The sequence below is a fragment of the Eumetopias jubatus genome, unplaced genomic scaffold (genome assembly GCF_037043125.1).
Source record: "Eumetopias jubatus isolate StellerSeaLion01/CBP00866 unplaced genomic scaffold, mEumJub1_p1.0 scaffold_5, whole genome shotgun sequence".
Lineage (NCBI taxonomy): Eukaryota > Metazoa > Chordata > Mammalia > Carnivora > Otariidae > Eumetopias > Eumetopias jubatus.
The window spans coordinates 54,924,956-54,937,592 of record NW_028274811.1 but is presented as its reverse complement, the minus strand read 5'-3'; the positions used below and the strand labels follow the sequence as shown (position 1 = coordinate 54,937,592).

The 12,637-nt window shown below is 36.7% G+C and overlaps 1 protein-coding gene across 3 annotated transcripts; it reads left to right on the top strand.

The window, feature by feature from the left end:
- The first annotated feature begins 92 nt into the window (after positions 1-92).
- On the top strand, positions 93-12,338 carry ANKRA2 (ankyrin repeat family A member 2). 3 transcript variants are annotated; one of them, XM_028089660.2, is made up of 9 exons: positions 93-386; positions 3,639-4,031; positions 4,923-5,081; positions 7,328-7,393; positions 9,621-9,718; positions 10,202-10,327; positions 10,626-10,692; positions 11,211-11,291; positions 11,862-12,337. In XM_028089660.2, the coding sequence occupies exons 2-9, from the start codon at positions 3,743-3,745 to the stop codon at positions 11,915-11,917; spliced, it is 942 nt and encodes a 313-aa protein (XP_027945461.1). In that variant the 5' UTR covers positions 93-386; positions 3,639-3,742; the 3' UTR covers positions 11,918-12,337. The 3 variants fall into 3 exon arrangements, with proteins under 3 accessions (XP_027945461.1, XP_027945463.1, XP_027945462.1); XM_028089661.2 differs by lacking the exon at positions 93-386 and adding an exon at positions 398-602; XM_028089662.2 differs by lacking the exon at positions 10,202-10,327 and having other exon boundaries at positions 11,862-12,338.
- Positions 12,339-12,637: the final 299 nt, after the last annotated feature.

Below are 12,637 nucleotides of genomic sequence, written 5' to 3'. Positions count from 1 at the left end.
GTCAGGCCAGTCGCACAAAAGTGACGTAATGACGTAAGTTCACGCACCTTACGCAGCCCGAGAGTCGCAGGGGAGGGTCAGGAGGGCGGGGCGATGGGAGAGGCGGAGATGTGATCCGACGGCCAGACGGGTGTTACCCTAGTGACCCAGAAGGGTCTATTGAAGTGATCCAGTCTCTGTAGTACTCAGGCAATAAAGACCGAGCAGCGGCGGTGAAAAAAACCTGGAAGGCCTGTAGGCTGCAGTGACGCGGAACGTTTTTTTGGCCAGAAACCGAAAGAAGAAATCGGAAGTGACGTCGCGGTCAAAACAAGCCGGGGTTTGGGGGCCTGCAGTGAATCTGTGGCCGCAGATGGAAAGGCCCGACTCGCTGTCGGCTGTCGAAGGTAGTCGCGAGGCCCTGCGCTCCCACCCAGTCGGCCTCCGGCCCCTGTGCCCCTGACCCTCCCGCCGTGGGTGAACCAGAGTTTCCACCCGCAGTATTTGAGCTGTGCTGGGACTTTTCCGGCAGAGCTGGCGGGTGGCGACCGAACGGACTTCCCTTCCTACAAGTGTCCCCTCCAGCGGGCTTCTGTCCTGGGACCCTGGGACACCTGTTGCTTGTGAGGCATCATTCATTTTCATAGCACCTTCCTTTCCTTGTAGGACAATTTCAGGATTAGGAAGAACCAGGGGGCTCCTGTTACTAGGATCCACTGCGGAGTAGCACAGTTGCCCAGTGTGTCTCTCTCTTCATCCCTGGGCTCTGATCGATCGAGGTGATCCTAGCTATCCTTGGCCGTACCTCTTTCTCACCGCCTCCTACTCTCGATCATGTTTCCCCTCTCTTTCTCCTAGTCTTCAGAATCTTAGCTTAACCAATTTGGCTCATCTCTTCTAGAGTAGTGGCAAGACAGCCTTCTGTGTTCACTCCCTCCTCCCCCAGGTTCTCCCCTCAAAGACCTGTAATTCCGTCTATAAACTCTGATTTATGACATGGAAGATGTTTAGCGCTAGAAAGAGTATTAGAGATGTCTATTTCAACCATCTACATTGTATAGATTAATAAAATGAGTCTCAGAAAACGTATGTGATTTTTCTGTCCAGGGTTGCACAGCTAGTTAGTAGTGATGTTGAGAATGTAAAGCCAAATCTAATTAGCAAGCCTTTGTTGGGCGTCTTGCAGGATCATTTCAGTATAGAAAATAATTTAAAACAATGTTAAAGTTCAGATCAGAAAACATTTCTGGATCACCTGATAGGATCAGGTTCTGCTTTGTGTGCAAAGTTAGTAAGAGTGGTCTCCATCCTAGAGAAGTTTTCAATGTCTTTGGAGTTTAAGTGGAAACTTTCAAGAGAATGATAAATACTAAAAACAGAAATAAATGCAGTGTGCTAAGAGAGCTCAGGGGATTGCATTTAGGCCAGCTCTGGATAGGAGTCTGTGGGAGATGGTTCTTCCCTCAGGAAACACAGTTCTTATCTTCCAATACATTTTTTTAAATTTTATTTTATTAAGTTATGTTAATCACCGTACATTACATCATTAGTTTTTGATGTAGTGTTCCATGATTCATTGTTTGCCTATAACACCCAGTGCTCCATGCAGAACGTGCCCTCTTCAATACCCACCACCAGGCTAACCCATCCCCCCACCCCTCCCCTCTAGAACCCTCAGTTTGTTTCTCAGAGTCCATCGTCTCTCATGGTTCGTCTCCGCCTCCGATTCCCCCCCTTCATTTTTCCCTTCTTCCAATACATTTTTAAAGCCCTCTGCATTGAGCTTCCGTCTCCATTTGAATCACAACTCATTTTCTGTTCTGGTTTCCTTCTTTCCTTTTGCTAAAGTATATTGACTTTGTTACCTGTTACTTTCTTTTTATTATTATTATTACAATTTGTTATTTCTTCACCTCTTGTCCCTTGGAAGTTTGGATTAGTTTAGTGCTGCTGCTTATTTTAGTGGTCAAGGTGATCTATCCAAATAGCTGGATAGGTCCGTCATAATGTATAAGCTCCCTTTTTCTTTCTCTGCATAGGAAATAACAGGTAACTACTGTCACTACTCAAAGGATTGTTATAAGGACCTGTCTTGGAAAATGTTTTAAAACTGAAAATAGTTATCTGTAAATGTGTGGTTTTCCAGCCCCTGCTCCACTGTGATCATAATGCATTTTTCTTTTTAAATTCCAATGTTAAAACACCCTGCATCCTCTCAAAATTGCTAAGAGGCAGTAAACACTAACATGAAAAGATTAACTAGATGTTTTAATTTTCTTCCCCCCATCTCAGGGATTATATGCATCAGGCATTTATAATCTTGGAGTTCTTCATTTTTTTTTAGAAACAATTTTAGGTACAATAATGGAATTCTCTTGAAATTATATTAAGGCTCATAGGGAAGTGCCAGCGATTACCAAAAACTCATTATAAAACAATAGTAATGATTCCATGACAGGTGTGCTTATAATCTATGCTTTGAGAGTTTGCATTTATTGAATTCATGTCTTGATTATCTATATTTGAAAAAAATCAGTTGTTATTTATATTTAATTCTTATTTCTTAATGCTTATTACAAAAATTGAGATCTAGAAATTATAATTGGATCCTAATGCCCTAGAGATGATAAGGCAGAGGAAGCCAGTCTATAGTTTCTGTAGTAACAGTTTTCATAAAAACCTGTATTAAGTTACTAACATTTGAGCCGAACAAAAACTGATAAGTATATCTTCAGTTCATCATAACCAAAACTTTGTAAAGCCTTTGATTATCCAAGAATCACAGGTGTTGTAGATGCTAATAGACATGGGTACAACATGAGTTCTATCTTAAATTCAAACTGAGAGCCACTTACAAACATAGCATGTTGAAAGATGAACTACAGGTAAGAGTTTAAAGTTTTCACATGAAAGGGTTTTTTTTTTTAATGTTTGTCTTGGCACTTTAACATTAGAAGGTGGTTTAAAGAATCTAGCAATCAATGAAAGGATCACTCACTTGAACTATTGAAAACAACAAATTCAAATTTTTGAGAAAAAGATGATATTAGGAATTTTTTTACCATGTTTTGTCCCAATAAGAATTAGCTTCTTTCCGTTTTGATGAAGTGCCTCCAAGTCCTCTGTGGGCTTCTGCTGTAGCAGGAATTTCGGGTAGTTCTGGAGGCTGGGAAGTCTTAAGATCAAGGTGCCAGCGTGGTTGTGTTCTGGTGAGGGCTCTCTCTTCCTGATTCACAGCTGCCATCTTCTTGGGCTATTCTGACTTGGTGAAGGAGCATGAAAGTTTATTTTCATTGTTACCTTGATCTTCTGTTCATTTGGCAATGTTCAGGAATAGGAAAGGGGAGAAAAGAGTAAAATTTGTTGAAACCTAGTGATGAAGGTGAGAATGTTACTATATTTCATTTGTCCTTTACCAAAATCCTGGGAGGTTAATGGTGACACTTCCATTTTACAGGTGAGATTGAGGCTTAGAGAGGTTGAGTAATGTACAGGTTCACACAGCTAATAAGTGGCGAAGCTTGGATTTGTACCCAGGTGTCTGCCTCTGAACATTGTATATGCTTACTATTGTGTGTAGGTGCTTATAAGAGCACTTTTTGCTTATTTTGTGTACTTTAGCTAAGTTGATAATGATATTTTTAACTTTTTTCTTCCAGATTTTTCAATATCTGAATTCCAGGAGCACAGTGGATACCACTCGTATAAAACAAAGAGGAAATCATGAAGGAATGTTTTAATTATTGAAACTGCAGTTGAAATCATGGCTACATCAGCAAATCTGGATATTGGAGCTCAGCTGATAGTGGAAGAGTGTCCTGACAGTTACAGTCTAACTGGCATGCCAGACATTAAAATAGAACATCAGCTGGACTCGAATGCAGAAGAAGGATCAGCTCAGGGTGTTGCCATGGGAATGAAATTCATATTACCTAACCGATTTGATATGAACGTGTGTTCTCGATTTGTGAAGTCCTTAAATGAAGAGGATAGTAAAAATATTCAAGATCAGGTTAACTCTGACCTGGAAGTGGCATCTGTCCTATTTAAAGGTTGAAAGTTATGGTATAAATATCTGCATTTGTTTTTATTTATTTCATTTTTTTTGTTGTTTTTTTTTCCTTTCTGATCATGAGATTTTGAATTTGGAAGTCATATTTTAATATGATTTGGAAGAGAGAGTTTGGAAGTCATATTTTAATGTGATTTTCTAGAATCTCACCAAAACCAAAATTAAATAATTTCATGTTATTTGATATCTATAAGTATATGTTGATTTTTTTTAAAAAAATTTTCTTCACCTTTGTTTATTTACAAATTAAAGTTTCTTATTGTACCCTTTATTTATTTATTTTTTTTTTTAAAGATTTTAGTTATTTGATAGAGAGAGACACAGCAAGAGAGGGAACACAAGGAGGGGAAGTGGGAGAGGGAGAAGCAGGCCTCCTGCCGAGCAGGGAGCCCGATGCGGGGCTTGATCCCAGGACCCTGGGATCATGACCTGAGCCAAAGGCAGATGTTCAATGTCTGAGCCACCCAGGCGCCCCTTATTGTACCCTTTAAAATGATAGGTGAAAAAAATTATTTGTGCCTTTTAAGAAATGAATTACCTTACTATTCCCTATTCCATGAATATTTGATTGATATCAGCTCCCTGCTTTAATTCAGTGAAGTTTGTCATTATATTGTAGACTTATTTTTATAACAATCTGTTGAATAAAAAAACTAATCTCAGAATAAAATCACTCAAGATTAATACAGATTTTTTTCTGGAACTTTCACTGTGATAATACAGAATTTTTATAGCAAAGAATAATATCACTTGAGAAATGGTTGAAGATATGCCTCATGTATTTCTTTTTTAATGTAAACATTGACATAGAACTTTGAAATGCTTTGTCATTAAAATGTTAGTTTAATGTGTTTAAATTTATTTTACTTAGCTGAATGCAATATCCATACATCTCCTTCTCCGGGAATTCAAGTAAGACATGTCTACACTCCCTCTACAACAAAGCACTTCTCACCCATAAAACAGTCAACTACTTTGACCAACAAACACAGAGGAAATGAGGTCTCAACCACACCTCTATTAGCAAATTGTAAGTATATCCCACTGATGTATTAAAATATTCTTATTAGTAATACAATGCTTTCAAGAATCTGGCTTTGAAACATTATTTTCTTTAAATCCATATTCTATTTTGGAAAGCTTAAGTGATATCTTGATAGTTTTAGTAATTTAAAATTTTTTTCACACTATTACTGCATAATCAAATATTTCATGTTTAAAAACAAATACAGATTTTTTTTTAAAAGATTTTACTTATTTATTAAAGAAAGAGAGAGCACACAAGTAGAGGGAGCAGGAGAGGGAGAAGCAGACTCTCTGCTGAACAGGGAGCCCAATGCGGGACTCGATCCCAGGACCCCGCCATCATGACCTGAGCTAAAGACAGATGCTTAACCGACTGAACCACACAGGTGCCCCAAGAACAAATACAGATTTTAATACAGACTTTATATAGATGTATACAAGTACAGGTTTATATTTGTTTATACACATACAGATTTTATACAAGTTTTCTTTTTTTTAAGGGAGAGAGGTGGAGAGGGGAGATGCAGAGGGAGAGGGAGAGAGGGAATCTTAAGCAGGTTCCATGCCCAGCACAGAGCTGTCACAGGGCTCCATCTCAGGACCCTGAGATCATGACCTGAGCCAGAATCAAGAGTTGGACACTTAAGAGTCTGAGCCACCCAGGCGCCCCTACAGATTTTCTTTCTTAAAACCTTTATAGTCTTAGTATAACAAACAATTTATCATTCTGAACTTTGTGCAAACTAAGACATTGTGAGTGTTTTTCTGTTCTTAGAGTGCAAGGCTTTACATTTTACTTATAAATTAGATCAGTGATCAGCAAGTGATTTATAGTAAAGCCTGAGTGATTTCTATTGTAATTTTGAATTTGACTATAATAATATGAATATGAAATTAACTCCTTTAAAACCTTGAATCCAGGGGCGCCTGGGTGGCTCAGATGGTTAAGCGTCTGCCTTCGGCTCAGGTCGAAGCAGGGAGCCTGCTTCTCCCTCTCGCACTCCCCCTGCTTGTGTTCCCTGTCTTACTGTCTCTCTCTCTCTGTATCTCTGTCTCTTAAATGAATAAATAAAATCTTAAAAAAAAAAAAACCTTGAATCCACAATTTTTTAAAAATGTAGAAGAAATAAAATGAAATTTTTCTATATAAATCAGAAAACATTCTAAATAGTATAGATATGTTAACGAGAGAAAACAGGTAGCAGTTTGATATTAGGAACTATATTTGAGTATATAATGTAAATGCATTTATATTCTAAAGCATGGTAAAATATATGTTTTTACTTTGGAAACACCATATCCATCCTGATTTTGAATCACATGCTGTAATAGTTAAGCCAGGAGGAGTCCATGACTCTTACTTCGCTATTAACCATTTTTGTTCTACTTATTAAATTTGCATGTGTTTCATAATTGCTTTCCTTTCTGTTAAGGCTGCTCAGTCATATCGCTGAAGTCAAGGACCAAGTGATACTAATTTTTAAGATGAACCCTCACAGAACAGTGCCTGTTTAGTTTTGTCTTAAAGGTGTTGTCCTAAAAAATAAATAAATGAACGAATTGATGGATGGATGAATAAATGAATAAATTAAATACAGATGTTCTCTTAAAAATAGTCCAACCATATTATTTTTGAGCTGAAAAGAAACACCTAGAGATCATGCAGTTCATGTCCCTCATGTTATAGACAAAAACGGTTAATCATTTATTCAAGGTCACAGAGCTAACTAGCCACACCTAGGTCTACATTCAAGAATTTACTCTTGAAGTCATTTTTCCATTTACTACCTCACTCCAAAAGTTAAGAAAAACCCATGGAGTCTTGAAATAATGCTATTTGGGATTTCAGAGGATTTAATTAATAAAAAGACAAAAGGTGTGTCTTTGTGTGTTTTAGACCCAACATCCTTTTAAGTTTGGATATTGAGTTAGCATTTTAAAAATTAAATACCTAAGCCATTTGTTTGATTGATAAGATCATTAGCAATTTGCATTGTTAATAGTTGATCATAACAGTTTGCATATTCACTGATAACAATACTTTGCAGATGTCAGAATTGCCTTAAATGTATATTAAATCTCAGATACAGAATGGCTACTTGTAATGTTAGGATATATTTTAAGTTAAATTTTTTTAAACAATAAAATAGTTTTTGTTTTAGAAAAGAGTTGCTGCACAAATATGAATGACATGATGAAAGTGTACCCTGCAGGTAGAAACACATGAAGCTTTTTGTGGTATCATTTCAGCTTTATCTGTTCACCAGTTGGCTGCTCAGGGAGAGATGCTCTACCTAGCTACTCGGATTGAACAAGGTAATAGCCTGTTTTTTAAACTGTACTTAAAACATATTTAATTGGACTTACTAGATTTAATACAGGAAGGTGTAAAGACCAAAAAAAAATATTTGCGTAATCTCACCAGGCAGATAACTCTGTAGGTAGTAAAAAAAATAAAGTACTACAAAGTATAAAAGTTACAGCCTCCCTTACCACCGTAACCTTTTCCCCAAAAGCAAACATTATAAATTTCTTATGTTTTCAGGAAACTCTTTTAGAAAGCATTTCTGTTTATTTTTGGAGTCATGTGTGGAAATATGTATTTGCTTTTTACTACGTAAACAACAGGGAAAATATTATACACACTGTATTGTACTTTTTCACTTAATATTTTGGAGATCTTTCCAAATGAGCACATAAAGATTTATTTCTTTTTTATTTTTTTTAAACATGTTCTTTATTTTGAGAGAGAAAGAGCACAAGCAGAGGGGGGGAGGGTCAGAGGGAAAGGGAGAAGCAGGGACCCCCCCCTCCGCCAAGGCAGGACTCGATCCCAGGACCCTGGGATTATGACCTGAGCTGAAGGCAGATGCTTAACCAACTGAGCCACCCAGGTGCCCCCTATTTCATTCTTTTTAATAGGTCCCTAATTTTGCACTGTATTGCTGCATACGTATATACTATGTTTTTATTTTTTAACTAATCCCCTTGGTGATGGTTGATTTCAGTTTCTCGGTATTAAATAACATTCTTGTTGGCATACTTTTTAAGAATACCTATAGGATAAGTTCCACAAAGTTTATTTGCTGGGTCAAAAGGTATATGGATTTTTCACTTTTATATATATCGTCAGATATTTGTCCTGTCCTCACACCAAAGTTAGAGTTTGTATTTCCCCATACCCTCAGTAACACAAGATATCAGATTTTAATCTTTGCTAATCTCATGGGAGAAAAATGGTATCTCATACTGGGTGTGTTTAGATTTTTTAAATTATGGTCTATTTAAGCTCTTTTGTATGTGAACTGCCTGATACATATTGATTTATATGTCCTCATCTAAATTAAAGAAATTTACTTTTTGTTGTTGATGTTGCATATTTTTTTCCAGTTTGTCATTTTCCTTTGATTCTCATGTTTTCAGCAAAAGTTTAACATTTTGTAATGGTAAATTTATTTTTTTCCTTGTAACTTCTGAGTTTTATATCCTTCGAAAGAATTTTCTACTTCAAGATTATAAATAATGGAGGAACACCTTTGCTTAATTTTTTTTCCAAATGCAACCACATCTTTATTTACAATCTTGTGTTCATTTTCCCTGTAGACACACTCCTGCAAACACCAAACTCTTCTGCTTGTTGTCCCTTTCCTATCACTCTATCTTCCTCCCTAATCTTTTTTTAATTTTATTGTTATGTTAATCACCATACATTACATCATTAGTTTTTGATGTAGTGTTCCATAATTGATTATGTGCGTATAACACCCAGTGCTCCATTCAGTACGTGCCCTCTTTAATACCCATCACCAGGCTACCCCATCCCCCTATCCCCTCCCTTCTAGAACCCTCAGTTTGTTTCTCAGAGTCCATAGTCTCTCATGGTTCGTCTCCCCCTCTGATTGCCCCGCCTTCATTTCTCCCTTCCTACTATCTTTTTTTTTTTTTAACATATAATGTATCATTTGTTTCAGAGGTACAGGTCTGTGATTCATCAGTCTTACACACTTCACAGCACTCACCATAGCACATACCCTCCCCAATGTCCATCACCCAGCCACCCCATCCCTCCCACCTCCCCACTCCAGCAACCCTCAGTTTGTTTCCTGAGATTAAGAATTCCTCATATCAGTGAGGTCACATGATACATGTCTTTCTCTGATTGACTTATTTCGCTCAGCATAATGCCCTCCAGTTCCATCCACATTGTTGCAAATGGCAAGATTTCATTCCTTTTGATGGCTGCATAATATTCCATTGTGTATATACCACATCTTCTTTATCCATTCATCTGTCGATGGGCATCTTGGCTCTTTCCATAGTTTGACTATTGTACACCTTTGCTTATTAATTAATTAGCTAATTAAACATGTGGAAGAAAAAGTTAATGGTACAAACTCACATAGTAGGACTTCAGCAAATAAGTCAGCAGGAAGTGAGCCTCATTGAGTAGTATAATCCACCTTTTAGAATGCCAGTATTTTCATAATGATATTAATAGATGGTTGTTAAATTAGATGACAAAAATTGTTTTTCTTTTAAACAGAAAATGTTATCAATCACACAGATGAAGAAGGATTTACTCCTCTGATGTGGGCTGCAGCACACGGGCAAATAGCTGTGGTAGAGTTTCTACTTCAGAATGTAAGGAAAATGCTTTGGAAAATGTATATGTATAGTTACTTACGTCTTGAGTAAAGATTTTCTATCTCCAGCCAACTAGATGTAATGGTAGAGGATCCAAAAAAAATTTGCAAGCTTTTCATATTCCTGGGGAACTTGGATGTAGTTGGGCAAGTAAGACTAAGCATACATGAAACAGCAAGAGAGAACTTCATGCCCAGCTCCCTCAGAGTGCAATGAGAACAAAAGTATGGTCAGCGCTGTAGGAGAAGCTTCACGGGGGAAGCTTCATGTAACTTAAGAGTGAAAGCAGAGTTAGCATTTGAGATGGAGGAAGGAAGGCCCTCCAGACAACCCTGATAATAAAGGCATCCGTGAGTAGTTTACGTTATTAACCCCAGAACAGTACTTGACCTAAGTACTGAACTGTAATTCTTATTGACAGAAATAACGATATTCTTGTTTACATGAATTGAAGTCTGTTATCTCCACTTGCCACTGCAGGGTGCTGATCCCCAGCTTTTAGGAAAAGGTCGAGAAAGTGCACTCTCATTGGCCTGTAGTAAAGGCTACACAGATATTGTCAAAATGCTGCTTGATTGTGGAGTTGATGTAAATGAATATGATTGGGTGAGTCTATGATACTGATTTTTAAAATACTGTAATAAATTCTAGGAATTATTTAGTTTGGAGAGACATAATAAATTTTACTAAACATCTGGAAAAATTATTTAGCAGTTAAACACGGAAGAAAAAGTTAATGGTACAAACTCAGTTATTACTTCTGATTTAAATATTCTTCACAAAATATGAAAATTGCCTTAAACGACTTTTACATACCCAGTTCTTAGTAAAACGTCTCACAGCAACGTTAAATTATTCATCTCTTGCTCACCTTGAAAAACTAAATCACCTTTTCCTTTTGCAGAATGGAGGGACACCTTTGCTTTATGCTGTACATGGAAATCATGTTAAATGTGTAAAAATGCTCTTAGGTAAGCCAATAAAAGTGACAATATTTGGAAAATACCATGTGAGGACTTTATTTTAATTCCTTACAAGCTGGCCTCCCCTGGTATTACTCAGGAGAATCCTTACCTATTACTAAATACCTTAATCCTGCGAAGCACCTGCTACCACAGAGTTGCCCATGTGATAAGCAGCTCCATCCCGTAGCACACCTGTGCTTGGAACATTTGTCCCTGTTGCTTTCCTCTTGAAGGTTGTGTCTGAATCCATCGTTGTTTTCTCTGTCCTCAGTGTCTTTGTGCATAAGTTTTGTCTATAGTTGTTTATGAGTTTCAACTGTTATCGAGGACGCCTGTTTGAGGCATCCTCCCGCTGACGCACCAAAGTGAACTCTGTGCACTTTGTGTGCTCTGTACTTTGTTAGGCCATGCTGCAAATATCCAATTTGCTGAAAATCTGTCCTGCCATTTGCACATGAGCCAGGCACAGACAAACATATCTACATTTTCATTTTATTTATGCAGATCTTTCTGTTTTGGTACAGAAAATGGAGCTGACCCGACCATTGAAACGGACTCTGGGTATAATTCTATGGATTTAGCGGTAGCCTTGGGCTATAGAAGTGGTAAGTATTTTAGAACTCTCAGGTTTTATTTTAGTTGGTAAAGTTCTGTAAACAGTACAGACTAGTGGACTAAACGTTCTCATCACTTGTAGTCATAAAATATGGCATGTTATCCTAACTAGTGACTGTAATTTAACTGTGGGCAAAATCAACAAATTCTTTATAAAGTCTGGAAATGAGTTTGTTACTATTACTTTTCACCAGCCCAAATAATTCGTTGCTAGAGTGCACACCTATTTACATACAAGACTTGTTTAACATTTTTGTAGCAAATTACTTATAAAAGTTGCCCTTTCTCTGTTCTTTAGAACACACCTTGAACAAGAACAGAATCCAGTAACTTGGACAATCACTAAGTCAGTGACAGACTAAATTTAAGTGCACTAAGTATTGCACTGCAATCTTACCATCCTCAGACAATGAATATATATTATTGGGCATATATCCTCAGAATAGGAGGAATACCTTTATTTTAAGGAGAAGTTGATGTTAAGTAGAATTTGATAGTTCTGTGTAAAATTCTGTGATCAACATGCGGTGGTCTTGATCTTGATAACCTGTCTGTTCCAGTTCAACAGGTCATTGAGTCACATTTACTGAAGCTGCTTCAGAATATCAAGGAGTAGACATAGTCGTCAGGAAGTGTTGTCTGCCCTTCCATTTACTTTTCGGCTCTTATAAACGATAGTTTTGTTTACTTATAAATTTTTACCTCAGTTGCAAAATTTACCGGGTTTAGTAAGTTTTAATATTCCTCTGAGTAATCCACTGGTTTATAATAAAATTAATGTTGATGCTTTTTTATAAATGTGTTTTACTGCATATTTAAAATTATAAATTTATGTTTTGTGGCATGTAAATTTTTATGGTACAGATAGTTATCTGTCTTTGTATCAAGTGCTGTAACTTAACACTTTCAAAAATTGTTCTACCCTGTTCGTCTTCACTCTTGTATTAACTCATTGACTTCACACAGGTTTGCTATAAATCTAAAGGAAAAAAATTTGTTATTGTTAAATTTAAAAATGCACAGTGTGATTGTTTACAAAATGATGTTATAAATAAATAAAGTACTTTTGCTGTTAGTTTGCATGGTAGTTTTTTAAAAATTTTATATGATTATTAATGGATTACTTTAGGATTTTTAGTTTAGCCTTCTGTCCTGCCAGGACACTCTGTTAGATCAAACATTATAATTAAAATAAATTGAATGTAAGTCAATCAACAAAGACTTAATTGTCATTTTTAGAAGTATATTTGGAATATTTTTCTCTTGTAAAAAAGTTTTTCAGTAGGAAACATTAGTCCTTCAGTAAAAGTCATATGTTCTTTAACTCCACAAAAGG